Source organism: Pseudorasbora parva, chromosome 12, assembly GCF_024679245.1.
Source record: "Pseudorasbora parva isolate DD20220531a chromosome 12, ASM2467924v1, whole genome shotgun sequence".
Taxonomy (NCBI): domain Eukaryota; kingdom Metazoa; phylum Chordata; class Actinopteri; order Cypriniformes; family Gobionidae; genus Pseudorasbora; species Pseudorasbora parva.
This window is the reverse complement of record NC_090183.1, coordinates 38,386,011-38,406,197: the sequence shown is the minus strand read 5'-3', so window position 1 is coordinate 38,406,197 and position 20,187 is coordinate 38,386,011. Positions and strand designations below refer to the sequence as shown.

The 20,187-nt window shown below is 39.6% G+C and overlaps 1 protein-coding gene across 3 annotated transcripts in view; it reads left to right on the top strand.

The window, feature by feature from the left end:
- The window catches only part of shq1 (SHQ1, H/ACA ribonucleoprotein assembly factor), a 48,567-nt gene that overhangs the window by 13,254 nt on the left and 15,126 nt on the right, over positions 1-20,187 (top strand). For all 3 annotated transcript variants that reach the window (XM_067460219.1, XM_067460218.1, XM_067460220.1), the window contains 4 exons: positions 752-909; positions 2,198-2,251; positions 8,595-8,718; positions 14,752-14,872. In XM_067460219.1, the coding sequence (XP_067316320.1) occupies positions 752-909; positions 2,198-2,251; positions 8,595-8,718; positions 14,752-14,872 (457 nt within the window). The remainder of the gene's footprint in view (positions 1-751; positions 910-2,197; positions 2,252-8,594; positions 8,719-14,751; positions 14,873-20,187) is intronic.

Below are 20,187 nucleotides of genomic sequence, written 5' to 3'. Positions count from 1 at the left end.
GAGAGAGGGATAGAGAGAGAGAAGGGGGAGCTGTTCAGTCGTCATGTCGCTGGAATCCAGCAGATCCCAATAGAGCCAGAACTTGACTTCTGCCAGCTCTAGCTTAAAGTGTGTGTGTGTGTGTGTGTGTGTGTGTGTGTGTGTGTGTGTGTGTGTGTGTGTGTGTGTGTGTGTGTGTGTGGACATGCACACAAGGGGCTCTATCAGGGGCAGCACTGCAGCCAAGGAGGGGGATCACTTTCAGCTGCTACTAAACTGCTGACTTGCCTCTCTCTCTCTCTCTCTCTCTCTCTCTCTCTCTCTCTCTCTCTCTCTCTCTCTCTCTCTCTCTCTCTCTCTCTCTCTCTCTCTCTCTCTCTCTCTCTCTCTCTCTCTCTCTCTCTCTCTCTCTCTCTCTCTCTCTCTCTCTCTCTCTCTCTATCGCTGCCCTCCCTTCGACTCCTTCCTCCCTGGTGCAGTATCTAGTCAGTTTAGGGCATCAATCAAGCTTTGTAACTTTGCTCTTCCCGTGCGGTAACTTTTCTATGCTTCAAAAGCCTCGTCTCCGACTCTGATTCAAAAATAATTGCGGCGAGCATGCTTTTGTTTCTTAAAGCTCTCCGTGGAGCAGAGGCATCCATCATTCCCTGCTGGAGCCCTGCGTTTAAACTTGTTTTTTGGGGGAGAATTTGCCAGAAATTGACTTTGACTGTACTTCCCTGAGATAACTTGATAAACAACACCGAATGTTTCTCTTTCTCTTTACTTCCAGCAATAACTTTCACAGAAGAGGAAAACGAGCAGATGAGGAAATTCACAAACCGCTCGTACTTGCTGGATAAGAAAGCGCGCTTCCACGCCTGGCTGGGTTTGGTGGACATCGTTCTCGCGTATGTCTACGATGTGCGCACTACGGAGGGAGAGCACAATGTAAGTGCACGCTTGAAAGCCACAGATGACTCTCTCAGCTAGTAAGTGGGTTTGGCGTCCGGATCCTGGCATTTTCACGTGCAGGAAGTTGATACATTCTTATAATGTTTTCCAGATAGTCCCAAGAATCTCTTTGGAGGCCACTGCACATGGTAGTAATTGTAAAAAGCAAAATGAAAAATATAAAAATGGTGGTTATGTTTTAAAACACGGCTTCTGAAGCTGAAGTAATAGAATGTTTCGTGCTTCAGTTTTAAAGAGGTCTGCTGGATTGACTCCAAAGCTTTCAACATATGTTAAATGTACAGTTGAAATCTGGGCTTTGATTCAATCATAATAGCTAGAGAACATATCAAACCTTCTTAAAACATTCTCATGTCTAAAGTGATAAATTTAGCCTTGGACCTGTGTCTTGGTGGTTAGCGCTTGTTCTCATTGAACCGTGGTGCTCATGTGAGTGACATTTCCCCTCTTTTACTCAATTATTTCTGTTCTTTCATCCCCATTGATTTAATGAAAAGAGACAAGATTCTGGACGATTCCATTAAGCCACTAATTATAGTCATTTTATTTCTAATAACCAATAAATGGCTGACATTTGATATTATTTTGTGTACTTTACCATTCATATGTTGCGGTTGGTAAGTATTTTATGCTTACTGCATCAAAAGTGCAGTAATATTGATCGATATTATTATTACAATTTAAATAAACCATTTTCGGATGTCAGTGCATTTAGAAAAATAATCAGTATTATAGCATTTTAAACTTTAATATTGGTTAAGTGCGAGTCATAGTTGAGGGATGGTCACACTGCACTTTTCCTTTCATTGACTATCGTTCATAGGCATGCAAATGTAGGAGACAAGAAAATGCAAGCTCATGAATTTAGCTGCTTTCCAAAGTTCAAGTTTGGTGAACTCTGTCCTGCAAATTCATATCACATGAAGACGTGTGACTGATATAAGATCTGATTGACCTCTTAGTTAAAATAAAAGAGCGCAAACTTTAAATCTACTTTAAAATTGCAGCATTGCAATAAAGTAAAGTATATTACATTTTTCATAGGCCTATCTTATATGTGTAATTATGTTTTTTGGCATCATACGGTGACTGTTGCTGTATTCATAGAAAATCTTAAAGTCTAGTGTGACTGCAGCTTTATGCTAACATTTGACCAGCTTTATATAGTCTACCTTGTATACTGTCTGACATCAGTATGGTTCAGTTTTGTGTAGTGTGTATGATCGTTGATGACAATATTTATCAATGCTGTTGGGATTTGCAGGTAGAGTCAGCCTGGACCATCAGGAAGCTCAGCGGTACTCTCAGCTGGCTGGAGGTATGTCATACATTTAGCAGCACAACAAAACATGACAAACAAAAAATGAATGAGCGGGTGACCATTAACAAAAACTTGAAAGGGTTCACATACACTGGCCAGGTTATTATGACCTAAATATATTCCTAATATTGTGTTGTGTCCACCTTTTGCTGCCAAAACAGCCCTGACCTGTCGAGGCATAGAGTCCACTGGACCCCTCAAGGTGTGCTGTGGTATCTGGCTCCAAGATGTTAACAGTAGATCTTGTAAGTTGTGTCACCTCCATGGATTGAACTTGTCTGTTCAGCACGTCTCACAGATGCTCGATTGGATTGAGATCAGGAACATTTGGAGGCCAAGTCAACACCTCAAACTTGATGTTGTGCTCCTCAAACTATTCCTGAACTCTTTTTGCTTTATAGCAGGGCTCATTATCCTGCTGAAAGATGCCACAGCCATCAGAGAATACCGTTTTCCATGAAAGGGTGTACATGGTTTGCAACAATGCTTAGGTAGGTGGTACGTGTCAAAGTAGCATCCTCAATTTAGAAGGACCCAAAGTTCCCCAGCAGAATACTGCCCAAAGCATCACACTGCCTCCACCGGCCTTACCTTCTTCCCATAGTGCATCCTGGTGCCACGTATACACTCCCGGCCATCCACGTGATGTAAAAGAAAATGTAATTCATCAGACCAAGCCACTTTGTTCCATTGCTTTGCGGTCCAGTTCTGATGCTCACGTGCCTACTGTTGGCACTGTGGTGGTGGACAGGGGTCAGCATGGGCACCCTGACTAGTCTGCGGTTATGCAGTCCCAAACGCAACAAACTGCTATGCACTGTGTATTCTGACACCTTTCTGTCAGAACCGGCATTAACTTCTTGAGAAATTTGAGCTACAGTAGCTCATCTGTTTGATCCGTTTCGCTTCCCTGGCCGCCCATGACCCTTTCGTCACCACTGTTCCTTTCTTGGACCACTTTTGATTGATACTGGCCACTGCAGACCGGGGAACACCCCACAAGAGCTGCAGCTTTAGAGATGCTCTGACACAGTCGTCTAGCCTTCACAATTTGGCCCTTGCTCAAATCCTTCTGCTTGCCCAACTCTGAGTTCACATTTGAGGGCAAACTATTTACTTACTGCCTAATATATCCCACCCAGTCTATCAGGTGCACTGATGAAGAGATAGTCGGTGTCATTTACTTCAGCTGTCAATGGTCATAACACTATTCCTGACCAGTGTATATGGAGACTCTGGTTTTGCTCAAATCTGAGCTTTAGGACTGACTGTCTGCTCTGCCATTCTGCAAGTGATTAAATCTGATCTGTTTATACAAACAATGTAGTCAATATCCTGTGTATCTACTTCAGTTGCTATAGTAATGTTGTAAGCATCAGCACAATGCCAAGAGCACAGTGCAGAGAGTAGCTGTCAGTGTGGAAAGAGAGGTCGAAAAACATGGAAATTTTGCCTCTGCTCACATCTATCAGGCTGAACTTAAGGCGTACAAGAGAACATAAGAGACAGATTCAACACATTTATGAAGATACTGCTGACTTGTTCTTTTGGTTCACTATACTCTACACAGTTGTCACAGTTCACTATACAGTATTTTTGTAAATTGAACTGGTCATTTAAATACTGAAGGAAAGGGATAAATTCTCAATAAGAGGAAAATTTAAACCTAAAGTACTAAAATTACTAAAATAAAAAATAAAAATCTATTTCAAAACATCCAGAAATACTATAATAGTAAATTAATAATAGTAAAATAACACTGGTTTGTTATACAAGGAATGAGAAAGGTAGTGTTTATGGACGCAGATCCAGACAGCATCGTACTCGTTGTATGATGTTACTTGTGCTTAACGTCGCAAATTTTGCCTGAACAGAAGCTTAAGATAAGAGTATGTAACATTCTGGTTACATTACATAAGAGATTTGTCTTCCTGTGATGTGATTTCTCTTTTGAAACCAATGCTGATATTAAAATACATGCAGATTATACCACTGTCCATCTATCTGTAAGCTCAGCAATTTTTAGAGGTATGTTCTTTACACTTATCCTACCCAGATGCAACACACCAGTTTACAGCACCAATTAATTTGTCTGAATGTGTAATGCATAAAAAACATTCACAAAACATCTGATTTGCATTCTTGGCTATAAGGCACTGCTCATAATGCAACCATGTTTTAAATTTGAAAAACAATCTTGTAACAATGTTTTCATGATCGATCATTGGTGTCTCCGACAGCAAGCACTCGATTACGCCTGCCTATCCCTGATTTGCATAAACTTGCATGTGTGTCTAGTGAAATGTAGCTGAAAGGCATTTACATTTTCATCATCAGCATAATCTATCCTGTGCCAAAGTGGACACCAAAGCGAGGGACAGATTTAACCTTAAACTGCTTGCGTGTGGTGAGCAGAGCTCCAAGCTTTGTGTGCGTGTGTACGTGTATCCTGACTCCTGGGGCGGCAGCAGTCCCTAATCCCCCACATTTCCACTGTGAGTGTGACAATGAGGACGGGTAACCCGACACCTCTCCCAGCTCAGCGCGCTGAGAGCCAGCACTCCGCTGCAATACTGATAATGGAAGGGTGGTAATGACATCCTCCAACTGCCTGCTCTCTCTCTCTCTTTCACTCACACACACACACACACACACACACACAAAACAACACAAACCCTGTCCCCCTCATTTCCTCTTTCACTGTTTCCTTTTTAGTGCTTGCAAGGCAACTCTATATTAATATTCCTCAAATATTCATGTTAGGGTTTTGTCCTAAACATCTGACCTCTGAATTAAATAGTGTTAATTTCATTGCCGAATAATTTTCATCATCAAATTTTTTTAAAATCACTGATGAAAACAGGACAATAACTAAATAAAGCAGTTTTGAATGGCAAAAACTATGATGATAAATCTGTTGACATTTTCCATCAATGGATGAAAACGAGATGAAAGTGTTAGGGAGGGACTCTTTTGGGTAGATATCCATTCAGAACCGATGCCCTGCATTGTGGATGCGCACATATTACTTGTAAAATACCAAACGGGGATGAATGTTGTTGGCATACACTTGCTGCATGTCTCATAAAATGTTCAAAAATGTGGGAGAAAGAGAAGAACAGATATATAAAAAAATCAGACAATCCGAAAGCTGCCTCTCAGATGTCGGCGCACAAGCTGTCTTTCGTGTCTTTTCGGACTTGAACGGACAAACACACACAAAATTGTCAAAATGTCAGTTTCAGTGACTTCAGGTAAACGCAGCTGGTAATGTCTTGAACATTGACCATAAATGGAGAATATCAGATGTGTATCAGTGTGTCGGATCTGTGGATTCGTCCTAATAAACCTGCTGCTGTCCGTCATTAATGTTCATCAAACAAAACAAAAAAAAGAAATTTCCCTTGATATTCTTGACTGAATCAGTTTAATAGCTTTAATAATGATTAATCTATATTTAATTCATACAAATAAATGTTTTCTTGAAAGAATGTTGTATGCATGTTGTTATAAAGAGTGCATATATCATTAATTGAGAAGGCCATGTTCTGTTTTCTTTATGAGAAGCGTTTTGTTTAATTTTAAGATAAATATGTGGTATGTGTCACAGCAGTTAAAGGGATAGTTCACTTTGAAATTAAATTTTGATATGTGTTTTAGCTTACCTCATGAGCATCCGAGATGTAGGAGTATTTGTTTCCCCCAGTAGTTTCAATTTTGATCATTTTAGGTCGAACCGTTCTTGTCTGTGCCTCACATAATGCAGGTTTATGGTCACCACCTCAAAGAGCATACACAGAGAAGTCCAAATTAAACAATCCCCCATCGTAAGTATACACTGATGGCCTAAGACACGAAACGAGCGGTTTGCGTGAGAAAACTAACGTTTTTACCTCTTGTACACCACTACGTCCGACTGATCCGAGGGCGTGCGTGTTTCCTGTTGTGACATTTGCGCGCTCTGGCTTTAGTCTGCGCAAGTGCGGAAAGGGCCGGAAGTGGATCTCTCGCACGTGTACGTCTCTCATTGTTTACACAGAAATTTGGGAAGTGTTACCTTTCACTGTGAAGATCTAAACATATTTAGACGTACAGGACATCGCAATGGATGATTTCGATATATTAACAGACAACGTTGATTTTTTTTTTCACAACCACATTTATTTGAACCAGAATACACTGATCAAGAATGTGATACCACTTCCGGCGCTTTCCACGCTTGCGCAGACTAAAGCCAGTGCGCGCGACTGTCACAACAGGAAACACGCACGTGCGCCCTTGGATCTGTCGGACGTAGTGGTGTACAAGAGGTAAAAAGGATATAAATACTGTTCGTTTTCTCACACAAACCACTCGTTTCGTGTCTTAGGCCATCAGTGTATACTTACGATGGGGGATTGTTTAATTTGGACTTCTCTGTGTATGCTCTTTGAGGTGGTGACCATAGACCTGCATTATGTGAGGCACAGACAAGAACGGTTTGACCTAAAATGATCAAAATTGAAACTACTGGGGAAACAAACTCCTACATCTCGGATGCCCATGAGGTAAGCTAAAACATATCAAAATTTAATTTCAAAGTGAACTATCCCTTTAAATCTGTGTCTGTATTGTATGTTCAAACCTTAATATCATTCATATTAACAGGTTATTAGATGTTTTTCTCTAGGATGAGTATGGAAATCTTAAAATGCTTAATTGATGCATTCAAATTGAACTAAACCCATTACCTATTAACTAAAACTAGACTAATTGAGTTGACATACAAACTAAATCAATATTTGCTGTTAAAAAATAATACAATTTCTGCATCAGCATCAACAGCTTCAAGTACAGACGCTGAAATTTTGATATGTGGATCATTTCAGCCTTGCGTGCTACGTATTTTTTGTTTTAAGTGGTCTATGTGACCTATATAAGCCTTTTGAAATCATATGAAAGGTTTGTGTGAGGAACAGACCATTTTGTCAATGCTATTCACTGAACAATCTTGACATAGTTCTCTTTAAGAGTTCATGAAAAGTAGCCAGTTTTGAGTCTTTTCTTTTCAACGAATTGGTTGATTTGATTCACTCAGGCTGAATTATTTGTGCACAAGCTGGATATATCTGGCTCTTTGGTTCTTGTCACTAGTTTCATTTTTGTCTGAGTAATAAAGTTGATGGCATTTCTAAAAGTGTGCGTGTGCGTGTGTGTGCGTGTGCGTGTGTGCGCGTGTGCGTGTGTGTGTGTTTTTTTTAAGCCCGCTAGCACTTACTATTTTTAGTGAATTGTCTCATCAAGCTAATTGATTCATTCGGTTCTTTTATAAGAAATGCAATGAGTAAATGATGACAAAACATCCTTCTAATATTTGCACAATAACAAATTACGGTTGTCTTCTTTCTCGCAGTTATTTGCATACAGACTTGTGACTGGTCTTTTCATTCTTGCATCTATTTAACCATATGAAGCCACCTACTGCTGCAAAGACAGTGTTGCATTATGTGACGACTCTTATGCGCAGCCAATAGAACCCAGGACACTGCCTCTGAGGCATTTCATCTACAGAGAACAATGACCTGAAACCGAAGCGTCCTAAAACTATTATTTAGCTATCTTGCTAGCACTGGTATTTCCTTCAGGAAATGCTAATGTAGTTTCTCAACACCCTGTCATTGTCTCCTACTCTCTTTCTCTCTCAATCTCCTTCATTTCTCTTCCTCTCCACCCTGTGTTTTGCCTAACCAAGTGTGAACCCCCGGCCGGCAGCGCTCCTTATGCCCCCCCCCCCCCCCCCCCCCCCCTCAGCAGGCTTATTTACACCAGTGTTTAATAGCCTGGGGGAGTGCATGAGCTATGGTGACATGCTAGAATGACTCCGGGTGCATTCTTAACAAGCTGCTGAGAGAATAGTGGAGGGGAGGGAGAGTGGGAGGCTGGAAAACGCAAAGAGAAAAGGGAGAGAGAGAAAAAAGACATGTGTTTTTTTCCCCCAAAGCACTTGTCTGTTGATGCTTAGACTATGAAGAACTCTGAGGCAAGCGATTAAACACTGTCTAGAATTAAGCACGCTGCTTGGCAAGGTGTTTAAAAGTTGACCTACTATTTACCCTGCTAATAAAACGAGAAGTCGTTGGGAATAATTAGAGCAATTTGCTGTAATTACCAGTGGAGTAAAAAAAATGATTGATGTAATATGCCTAGACAGATCTGGAGCAATTTACTAAGTGTGTGTGTGTGTGTGTGTGTGTGTGTGTGTGTGTGTGTGTGTGTGTGTGTGTGTGTGTGTGTGTGTGTGTGTGTGTGTGTGTGTGTGTGTGTGTGTGTGTGTGTGTGTGTGTGTGTGTGTGTGTTACAGACGTATCACTCGGTACAAGACGTGCTGGTGTCTTTCGGCAGGAGGACTTTATGCTACCCGCTCTTTCGACATTTCTCCCTGATCACAAGAGCTGTGAAAGACGTTGCTTGCATTTTTCAGTCTGGTGAGTTCTGTCCCTCTTTCTTTATTTCCCAGTTAAACTTCCAGACCTCTTAGCCATTTCCAAGCCACCAAAGGATAGGGTTGAGGGTCAAGAATAAACGCATGACCTGTTCTTCACCCTATAAACCCTGCAGTGCCTCCACCTCATTACAAGAATCCCTGCTGCCACCACAATGAAAGCAAGCATATCTCATTCAACAAAGAAGGCAGATTTCTTCAAATGATTAGATGAATGTTTCATTTGTTTAATGTTTATTTATCATGAATTTATCAGTCATATGACTTGATCCAATAGATAAAAAAAGTAGTTGATATTGTATCAGGCTACTGTTATAAATCGTTTTGCTTTGCTTTTCTGTTGGAGTGAAGTTTTTGTTTTTTTAGAAAAAAAGGCATTTTAACATTGACATATGAAATATTCTTAAGGATGAACTTGACCTTCATCCTTCATTTACTGGTCAAAAAGCTTTATCTTTTCATTTTAAGAATGTTTCGATATTTTTACTGTGAAACTATTTGTTCTCAAGTCCCATCCCACATATTTTGTTCTCTGTAAATTTCAGAAATACGTCACACTACAGAAGCGTGAGTTGTGAATGCGATTTCATGTTGACTTTAAGAGACTAATGACAACAAGAGCTTGACAGGCAACCTACATTTACCCACAGCAGACAGCGCTGCTCACTCCGGACCAAATTTAACGCTCCCTGAACAGCGGGGTGCTTTGCTAAAAGACATGTTCCATGACAAGAAAGTCAACAGATTGGTCATGTCTTGGTGTGCTTAGTCTTGCTGTTCTGTCAGAGTAAGTGGGAGGGAGGTTAAGAATGAGGGAATCCGAGAGGGATGTCTCCTTACTTCTGAAGAAATCAGCGATTCTGCAGAGTAGACACTGTTGCCTTTGATATCTCTGCGAGAGGAGCAACCTTTAAATCAAAGAAGCCATCTGTGGGAGAGACAGAAATGCTGTGTAAACACGATGTTAGTGCTTATAAATAACTGCAATTAAAGGGCTTGTAAGATTTTGGATTAGCAGTGTATGGATGATTTGAGAAGTCAGAGCAGAGACTACATGACAGAACAAGATAAGATAAGCAAAATCACACTTCACTGATCGCAGGTTCATGTCAGGTACTGGCAGCTTCCTGTACAGACTGAGAACACAGACGTGTACTCATGGAAGATTTCATTAAGAAATGTTATTTGCGACCCATTTTAGGCCCAAAAATGGTTGTTCATTGTGAGGGGGGGGAAATTAAGCATTTTCCTCCAAAAGGAACTGTTGTCTACTTATGACAAGCGGATGAAAAGGGAAGGCCCTTGTAGACTTCAACTGGGAAGTCTTTTTAGATGAAGAAAAAAAAAATGTGTATGGAGAAAGTAAGGGTTGGTTTTAGCTTTCAGGTTGATTCTAAAGACCAGACAAAAAAAACACAAAAAAACATAATTTACATTCATAATAAATGTTGGTCTTATTGTGCACACTATTCTAAAGAAAGGTTTTATAATCTCTGAAAAACGAAAGCTTAAGACAAAACAATCAATGCTATCCTCAAACTCTGAGATTAAGATTCTGACTGAAATTTCTATAGTGAAAGAAGTCCAAAGAGCTGGTTGGTTTGGCTACTTGTAAGCATTTCTTAAATCACATTTCAGATTAGATGGACAGAGTGCAACAATACTCTCCAGTGGGGCTTAGTACTAACCATGATGATCCAGTCAAATCAAGATGGATAAAATCAAGTCCCACCCTGCATTAATTCATACTTTATTGCTTGGGAATGCCATTTCATGTTGTATTTTAAAGGGGTGGTAAAACATGATTTCACTTTTCTAACTTAAGCTAGTGTGTAATGTTGCTGATTCAGCATAAACAACATCTGCAAAGTTACAACGTTCACTATATAAGTCATGGACATTTAAAAGTTGGCCCTTGATGTACATACATTTGGATATACAGTAAATATTTAATTGATCCCTGATGATCAAACATAGGCAGCATTCCCAGGGACCCCTTCAGAGCATCGCTAAAGCCAGTAGAGTCTGCAAAGCATTGCAAGAGACTGTTTAAATTACCCCATGTCTCTAAGCATATAGCATTACAATAATACAACAAGCACTGACTAAGAGACTTGCTGTCTCTTAATTATGGTAGTTATGGCGTGAACGCAGCATAAGCTGCTTGTTTTTGTTCGGGAAGAACTTTAAAAGGTGGCTGCTGTTTATTTGTGGCGCTCTGTGACTTGTCTGTCTACGACTCTGCATAGGCTCATGAAACGCGCTGGTGATGTGTGATGTCTGCGTGAGCAGAGTTTGTGGAAGTATGCAAATACATATGTTGAAAAGCAAGTAGGACAGCCTACACTTTCATTCGGGCCGAATGCAGTGTTTGGGTGAACAATTTTTTTGTCCTGAGACTTCCACAGAAGATATATCTATAAAACCAAATTATATTTAGACCACTTCTTCTATTGGATGCTCTATTGGATATTGCTATCAGGATGTGAAGAGACTTTCAACCAGTAACAAAAAGTGTTTATGAAAAACATTGCCTACCCTTCCTTGTTAAGCTGAGTTCAGCTATATGCAAATGAGCAGTAGTAACCAATGGGAGAGCATCGCTGTGATCTGCCATGTCAAGTATGTAGGAACACCTGTTAGTACCAACAGTACAGTAACGGATTTAATCGGAGAACATCAGCAAATGATTTTTGAACGTTTCCTAATTGGGTTGAAATTGTATTTCAATTGAGTTGTCTTTCCTTTAGAGGTTTTTAAAATGCCAGCAGCCATATCACTCTGTAGCCCAAGACTGGTTTCCCACTGAAGCTAGGCAGGGTTGAGTTGGTCAGTACCTGGATGGGAGACCAACTGGGAAAACTAGGTAGCTGCTGGTAGAGGTGTTAGTGAGGCCAGCAGGGGGCACTCACCCTGTGGTCTGTGTGGGTCCTCACGCCCCAGTATAGTGGTGGGGACACTATACTGTCAAAGAGCACCGTCCTTCAGATGAGACGTTAAACCGAGGTCCTGACTCACTGTGGACATTAAAAATCCCAGGATGTCCTTTGAAAAAAAGTAGGGGTTGTAAACCCAGTGTCCTGGCCAAATTTGCCCACTGGCCTCGGTCCATCATGTCCTCCTTATCATCCCCCTCTTCTGATTGGCTTAATCACTTGGTCTCCTCTCCACCAATCAGCTGGTGTGTGGTGGGCGTTCTGGTGCAATATGGCTGCCGTCGCATCATCCAGGTGGATGCTGCACATTGGTGGTGATTGAGGAGATTCCCCCCTTTCATGTAAAGCACTTTGAGGACCCAAAAAAAGCACTATATAAATGTAACAAATTATTATTTTTTATTATTAAAAATTACTTGATAGTATTATATCCATCTGTTCTCTGAAGTTTACATTGGTCCTCTTACTCTTTTCCTCACGGTACAGATTTTTAAACAGACCGCTGGGTTGTAATCCACTCACTGGCATATATTATCACGCAAAGTCTGTGACATTTCACTTCAGTTTACAATTTGTAGATTTACAACCATCAAAGCCCCACGAGCAATAAGGCTCCCCTTTAATGAACGGTAACAGCGGTATGACTCCCCTCGGAAAGCAGGCTGCCCTGTCACACCGTGAATCCTGGGTAATTAATTTGTCGGCGGAACATGAATGGAGGTGTGTATCTGATGTGTGTGTACTCTAATTTGAAGCACTTCGTTTAACCAGCAGTGAAAGCAAACAGTTGTAGGTAGTAGGAAAACAAACCCATTAATGATCCTGCACGAGGAAAGCCGTGATGGAAATGCTATCCAGGGGTAAATATTTGAACAGCCCTCTGGCAGCTTGTCTGGTTGTTCTCAGAGAGATCCTGCTAAAGTCAGCGGCCCTCAAGGAGATTGAGGAGGGAGACTATAGATAACAACCTAAAAGATGCACTATGGGCAAATATAAATGCTCAACGTTCTGGGGCATGCCTGTATTTCATTTAACTGCATAGTTTGGGTTCAGTTTCCACTTGTTTTGCTTTGCATTGGTTTTGGCTTGTCAGTTAGCACAGTGTTTCCCCACTTTTTGTCATGGTTACCTCCGTAGCACAATGTTAAGTACCCCTTATATATACTAGGATTAATTCCAGGCTTAATTGTTTTCTTTTATATATATATATATATATATATATATATATATATATATATATATATATATATATATATATATATATATATATATAAATTTATTTTTATTTATTTTTATTTATTTTTTTTATGTTATTTATATCTGTAGTGGCAAAGCTAAATTTCCGGCAGCCATTACTCCAGTTTATCATTCTAATATACTGATCTGGTGTGTGTTTGTGCTTTATTTTTTGGAAATTGTTTTATCCTTTGGTTTAGATGCAGGTTCATTTTCATGGCATTTAAAACGCCCTTTTACATCATTCAGAGCTTGACTTTTTTTGCTAAGTTCCATCTTGGTTTATTGAGATTCATTGTTTTTCTCCGCAGGAATTGTCATCTTTAAGCCAACGTGATCAATCTTGAAAAGTACATTGCCAGATTCACGATGATAGATGTAGCCCATTTGATGCAGCATAATTTGGTGTCAATGTTCTTTAATATGTTTTTTGCAGCTGTTTGTCGAGGTTAGCTGCTTTGTTCACTCATGTAAGGTTTTTCCACATAGAAAACAGTCATTGCCACCCTTTTGTAATATTAATAATTGGGTGGTTTAAGGTCGCATCTCACCAAGCTTGTCAACAACACATCCAGGTCATATTCCACACCAAAATCTTTTACATGATTTTCATGACAGTTCAGAACAATTAGCAAAATATTTCTCCACTCAAATGTAGATTTGTGTACTGATGACATGTTTTGCAAGCAACATATAAATCCCAAATTGTAATTATATTTTAGTAAACCTTGATGTCAAAGTTTAGGATGGTATCTAGTGAACTTCTGATAATGGGTTTCATTTTATTAATGCTAGTTTTTTATTATTTACTTTCTTTTGAATCTAGGCATGTTTTTGACAAGCTTCGTGAGATTGTCCTTTTAAATTTTGGCACCCTGTGGACCTTTACCATCTGTGCTTCCAGTACCCGAATCTCACCTTGTCACCCCATTTCTCTTCTTCCTCTTTTTATTTCTTCTCCCTTTAACTTCTTCCCCTGAGATGCCTGATTGCAGCACATGATTAACTGGCTCAACATGCAATCTAAACCCAGCACACACTGCACCGCACAGTCCCACAGCTGGTCTTCGGAAGAATCCAAAGCTTTCTTTTCCTCCACTCTCCCAGGGAGCAGTGAAGAAAAGTAGAAAACCCTTCAATTATAGATGGATGAAAGTCAGAGAAAGAGAGAGAGGGGGGAGACGAATGGAGAAAGACAGAGTGTGGTTCAAGTTCCTGGAGTTTTTCTCGCATGTCCTGAAGCTGGAAGCCATGGCGGCTTCTCTGGGTATGAGCTCCAGATTAAATGGGAACCAAATGTTTGTGTAAGGCTTTCCTCGGTGCGAGTGCACTGTTTGTTTTCTGAGGCGGCTGGAATGTCTCCACCGGCTGCCAGGCTATTCTTTGGGCAGCTCGAGAATCCTCGGGGTCCTGCTTTTCCTTCACAGCTGAGCCCTTTTCCTTGCGCTGAGGGGATATTTGGGAGACGGGTGTTATGACAACAAATATCATCGCTGTGGCGCGGTGCCCTTAAGGTGTTTGTGTGTTTGTGGGTGTTTGTGTATTGTGGAAGCTTCTGCCAGAATGGAAAATACAATCATCTCAAAAAGCATTTGGTCAGCATAGATTTCCCCCTTTGCTCCAACAAAGTTACACAGTTAATTACTAACTCACTCCACTGCTTAAAACAAAAGGAAAGACAAAAGATACATTTACTGTATAAAAAAAGTATAGCAAAAAATTTTCAGAGAATATAGATCCAGTCAGTTAGGTTTTTGTTACCTCGCTGATTTAAGCATGAACCTCACTAAAGAATACACCCTTCTGTGTTTAAACTGATTCAGTGCATGTTTTCTTTGTCACAGGGAAGGCATGCATCCTGAAATGTCTGCTAGCCATCCATAAGATCTTCAGGGAGAACGATCCGGCCTATATCCTCAATGACCTCTACATCACAGACTACTGCATCTGGATCCAAAGGGTCAAGTATGTTCAGTCTAGCACCATGTCAGCTTGAATCAGAAAAACTTGAAATTAACTAGGTCCAAAATCTGATTGTCTGAATCCCTGCTGAGAGCTAAACAGCAGGTTTATTAAAGCAGTAAGCCACAAGAGATGGCGTTAGTTATTTTACCAGGGGTCTTGTTAGGTGAATCTCACAGGTCACATTTCACGACAAAATCAAATGATGAAAATAAGAAATTATGTTTTGTTTAAAGAGAGATTCCTGCATTTTGATTTCTATGATGGTTAAGCACATTTTCTTTTAATAATCAATTAAACTACCCCAAAAACAATTAACTATATGTTGTATATATTTAATGTGTGATATTATTTTAATTATTTTTAATTAATAATTCTTATTTTATTTATTTAAAAAATGTCATTACAACAATGAGAATTTACTTGGAAATTATCATGAAAAATTATGTCAATTTTCCCAAAAATAGGCTATATTTTCTTTAAGCAAAATCTTATTTGTGTCTTTTTTGGGGTGAGATACAGTGCATCTGGAAATTATTCACATCTGGAAAAGCGCTTCACTTTTTCCATATAAATGTGTGTTACAGCCTTGTGTCAAACTATGTTAAATTCATTATTTTAATTAATATAATTCTACAAACAATACCCCATAATCACAACATGAAATAAGTTTGTTTGAAAGCCATATCACCCTGTAGCCCAAGACTGGTTTCCCACTGAAGCAGGATTGAGGTCTGAGTCTGTGGTCCAGAGCACTCTAGGACAGGTTTTAATCTGGGATGTCTCTGTACATTGCTGCATTTATCTTTCCCTCGATCCTGACTAGTGTCCGAGTTCCTGCCACTGAAAACATCTCCACAGCATGATGCTGCCACCACCCTGCTTTACTGTAGGGATGGTATTGGCCAGGTGATGAGCGGCACCTGGTTTTGAAACTTGTCATTCAGGCTGAAGAGTTCAATCTTTGTTTCATCAGACCAAACATTTTTTGGCAAACTCCAGGCGAGCTGTCATGTGCCTTTTTCTTAGGAGTGGCTTCCGTCTGGCCACTCTACCATACATGCCTGATTGGTGGAGTGCTGCAGAGATAGTTGTTCTTCTGGAGGGTTCTCCTCTTTCCACAGAAAAACGCTGACGCTCTATCAGGGTGACCATCAGGTTCTTGGTCACCTCTTTGAAATCTGCCCTTTCGTCCCGATTGCTCAGTTCGGATACGGCCAACTCTAGGAAGAGTCCTGGTTGTTCCAAATGTCTTTTATTTATAGATGATGCAGGCCACTGTGCTCATTGTGACCTTCAATGCTGCAAAAATGTCTGTACCCTTCTCCAGGTCTGTGCCAACGATTCAATTCTGTCCCAGTGGTCTACAGACAATTCCTTGGACTTCATGGCTTGGTTTGTGCTCTGACATGCACTGTTAACTGTGGGATCTTATATAGACAGGTGTGTGCCTTTCCAAATCATGTCCAATCAACTGAATTTACCACAGGTGGACTCCAATCAAGCTGTAGAAACAACTCAAGGATGATCGGTGGAAATAGGAGCAGCTGAGCTCAATTTTGAGTGTCATGGCAAAGGCTGTGAATTCTTATTTACATTTAATTACTTTCATATTGTCATTGTGGGGACTTGTTTATAGAATTTTGAGGAAAATAATGAATTTAATCCATTTTGGAATAAGGCTGTAGCATAACAAAATGTGGAAATATCTGTGAATGCTTTCCAGATGCACTGTAAGCTCCATACATTTTTTGTCATGTTTTTGTCAGGTGAGATTGACCTTCTCATGTACAATGAGAAGCAGAGTGAATAAAACCAGTAAGCAATAGTATAACACAAAATATGAAGTTAGAGTCCAACAAATGTTTTATTTATTTTTTCCAGTCTCTGCTAGTTAAACAGAACCACAGTGATTTAACTTGATTCATGACGAATGGTATCGCAATCATGATTTCTGCTCGCCATTTTTTGTAATCACTTCCATGTTTAAAATGCGAACTATAGCATAATTCAGTAATGAGATAAACTCTGCTTCCCGGCTGGTGTTCAGCTAAAGTCGTACGCTCGTCTGTAAAGAGTCCAGTTGAAAAATATGCATCTAAAACTGTAGGCCCAGTGCCCAGACGTGATAAACGTCCTGCGGGGATTACACAGACATTTTTCAGTCCTGTGTTTTGCTAAAGTGTAGATTTTCTGGCAAGAATATGGCTTTGACATCTAATTAATAGTGGATGTGTAGAATGGCAGAGTTTAAATGTGCCTGTTTTTTCAATGAGACAAAGGGAGAAAATGAAGGAAAGAGATGGAGAGAAAAGAGGTGGGTACAGAGACTCTTTGTCCATGGTCCACAGAGAACTGCACAGTTCTACTGTCAGTGTGCTGGAAAACTTGGTTCCTCTTGCTGGGCCTCTGAGTTACGGAGGAGAAAAGGCAAAAGGGCAATTTAGGCAAAGCAGTATGATATCTTTCTTCACTCTTCTTATATTTAAAGGATTAGTTCACCAAAAATGAAAATTCTGTCATTAGTTACTTACCCTCATGGCGTTCGACACCCGTAAGACATCATCTTATGTTCATCTTCGGAACACAAATGAAGATATTTTTGTTGAAATCCGATGGCTCAGAAAGGCCTCCAATGCCCACAGTCATTTCCTCTCTCAAGACCTATAAAAGGCACTAAAGACGACGTTACAAAGCCCATCTCACTACAGTGATTCTACAATACATTTATGAAGCGATGAGAATAGTTTTTAAAATTCATTAAAATTGTAACAAATTCTTCAAGTTGTTGTCTTCCGTCTGGGCCTCTGACATGAACTCACAAAGTACCATGGCACATGCGTGAGACTATTAAGTAGAGCCGGTATTCGAAAAAATAAATAAATACAGTGACGATACAGCAATGTAGTTATATGACTTGACTTTTTTAGAATTTAACAGCTTAGATAAGATGCGTCTTCCTCTGCTTGTAAACAAAGTTCCTCGCTTCCGGGTCATGTGTCAGAATGCCAGTGCTACGTCACATTCTCGCGCATGCGTCGCGGTGCTTCGTGAGTTCATTCAGAGGCCCAGATGGAAGACAAGAACTTGTCTTATTTTAGATATAAATATTTATTTTAGATTTTTTTTTGTGTGCAAAAAAATACTCCCGTCCCTTCATAAAATTATTGTTGAACTACTGTAGTGAAATTGACTTTTTAACAATGTCTTTAGTGCCTTTAATGGGTTTTGAGAGAGGAAACTTTCTGAGCCATTTCAACAAAAATATCTTTATTTGTGTTCCGAAGATGAACAAAGGTCTTACGGGTGTCGAATGACGTGGTTAAGTAATTAATGACGGAACTTTCTTTTTTGGGTGAACTAACCCTTTAAAGCAAAATGAACATAAAATATTAAAAACCAGCGGAAAATAGTGTCCTTAGTGTTCTCTATGAATCACTAAATGCATCATCTGAGACCTCAGTAGCATTGACCTGCGATTGAGTACTTGTGTTTCTCTCTCCCTGTTTGGTACTTTATTGAACAGAACAGAAGAAAACAGACCGGAGAGCTGTTGAAAAACGCAACTTGCAGTGACAGCACTCTAGTGCCGCTGATGTGTCTTAGTCATACTTGCCTTGAGGCGTTTGACATCTCTCAACATCACACTGAAAATTGATTTCCAGTTGCTTCCTTTTAGAGTATCTTTAGCAGTGCTGCAAACTTTTCCTTTGAGTTCAGACAAAGCCCCTCTTGTCATGGGAAGTGACTGCAGGAGACTTGCTCCTCCTTTTAAGTGCTGGAGCATTTGATCTAGGGCTGCAGCTATCGATTCTTTTTGTAATCGATTAATCTACCACTTAATCGATCGATTAATCGATTAATCGGATAATAATTACTTTTTCTTTATTAAAGAGCAATAAGAGACAATAAGACGGGTATCTTAAAATTAACATCTAATTTGTCTTCTTTTTAGAAAAATTAAGTTTTATTGCTGAAATTGCATACATTAATAACTGTGAAACTAAACAATTTTAATGCATACAATTGCCATATTATATTAAATAAAAATCTATTTCAAATTACTTTAAAAAGGTAAACATAGTTCAATCTAAAACTAAACCTACAACCAATAAATCTAAATAGTAGTAATATAAATAACAATAATGCCAATATAAATAATATAAATATTCTATAAATTCTATATAATATAAATATTCTAATATTCTATAAATATTCTATAAATAATATAAATAACTAAACATTGTATTTATGTTGTGCAACTTAACTTTCATGTATCAGCTTCAGCTCAGGCATGACATAAGCATTTACTGTCTTATTTACTCCTTTACTGGAGCAAAACATATTGGACAGGTTAACTTGGAATAAGAGATGTGCGGATCAGCTCTATCGTCACCGAATCAGCTGTTAGAAGCAAACCATCCACCCGCACCCGATCGTCACATATTAGCTACACTGAAGTAGGTTGCTAAACAAAACAAAAAAAAAATTATTTTGGCAAAATTACATTTACATAAACCAGGGTCGACAACCTATACATCACACGGAGGAATAACCGCTAGAACGTGATCAAACGCGAGATATGTTTAATTCAGATAAAGTACATCACACATGCTGATCTTTTGAGCTAATCATTCATCATTGTAACACAGCTTGCTTTAAGTTAGTAGCTATAAATATGATTAAAGTGTGATATTTAAATTACACAAATCAATGAAAGCACGCAGCTCTGAGCTCTGAAAGCACGAGCGCTGCTAATCACACACACACACACACACGCACACGCGCACGTTACAGCTTGTTCTGATATTTGTTGCGCCTAGTATTGAGAACATCTAATGGTGCATTTCGAAGATATTATCAAGTAGGATATATAAAGTCTCATTAAAGATTTCACACACATCACAATGACGGTGATCCATGTGCAAAGCTGCAAACTCCATCGAGTTCATGTGTTTGGAGTTGCTTGTATCTCCTCAGCTGACGCGTGAACTGCCGCAAATGAAACTTAAATGTTCAGCGTCGCATCCTGAAGCTCAACACACAGTTTTCTTCATTTAAAAACAGCGATATTAAATGATATTACCAGTGCTGATGCCCGCCCGCTCTCTCTCTCTCTCTCTATCTCTCGCATTGCGGTCTTTGGATCTCGACATGAGCTGAAAACGAAAGTTAAAGAACGACACGCATTCATTGTATTTTAGCGTGATATGAGAGTTCCGCGTCTTTATTAAAATCAACATATTAACGATTTCTCTCATCCACCTGCAATGTTTGGGATGTTTACGCACCTGAACCGCGGATATAACCGCAATCCG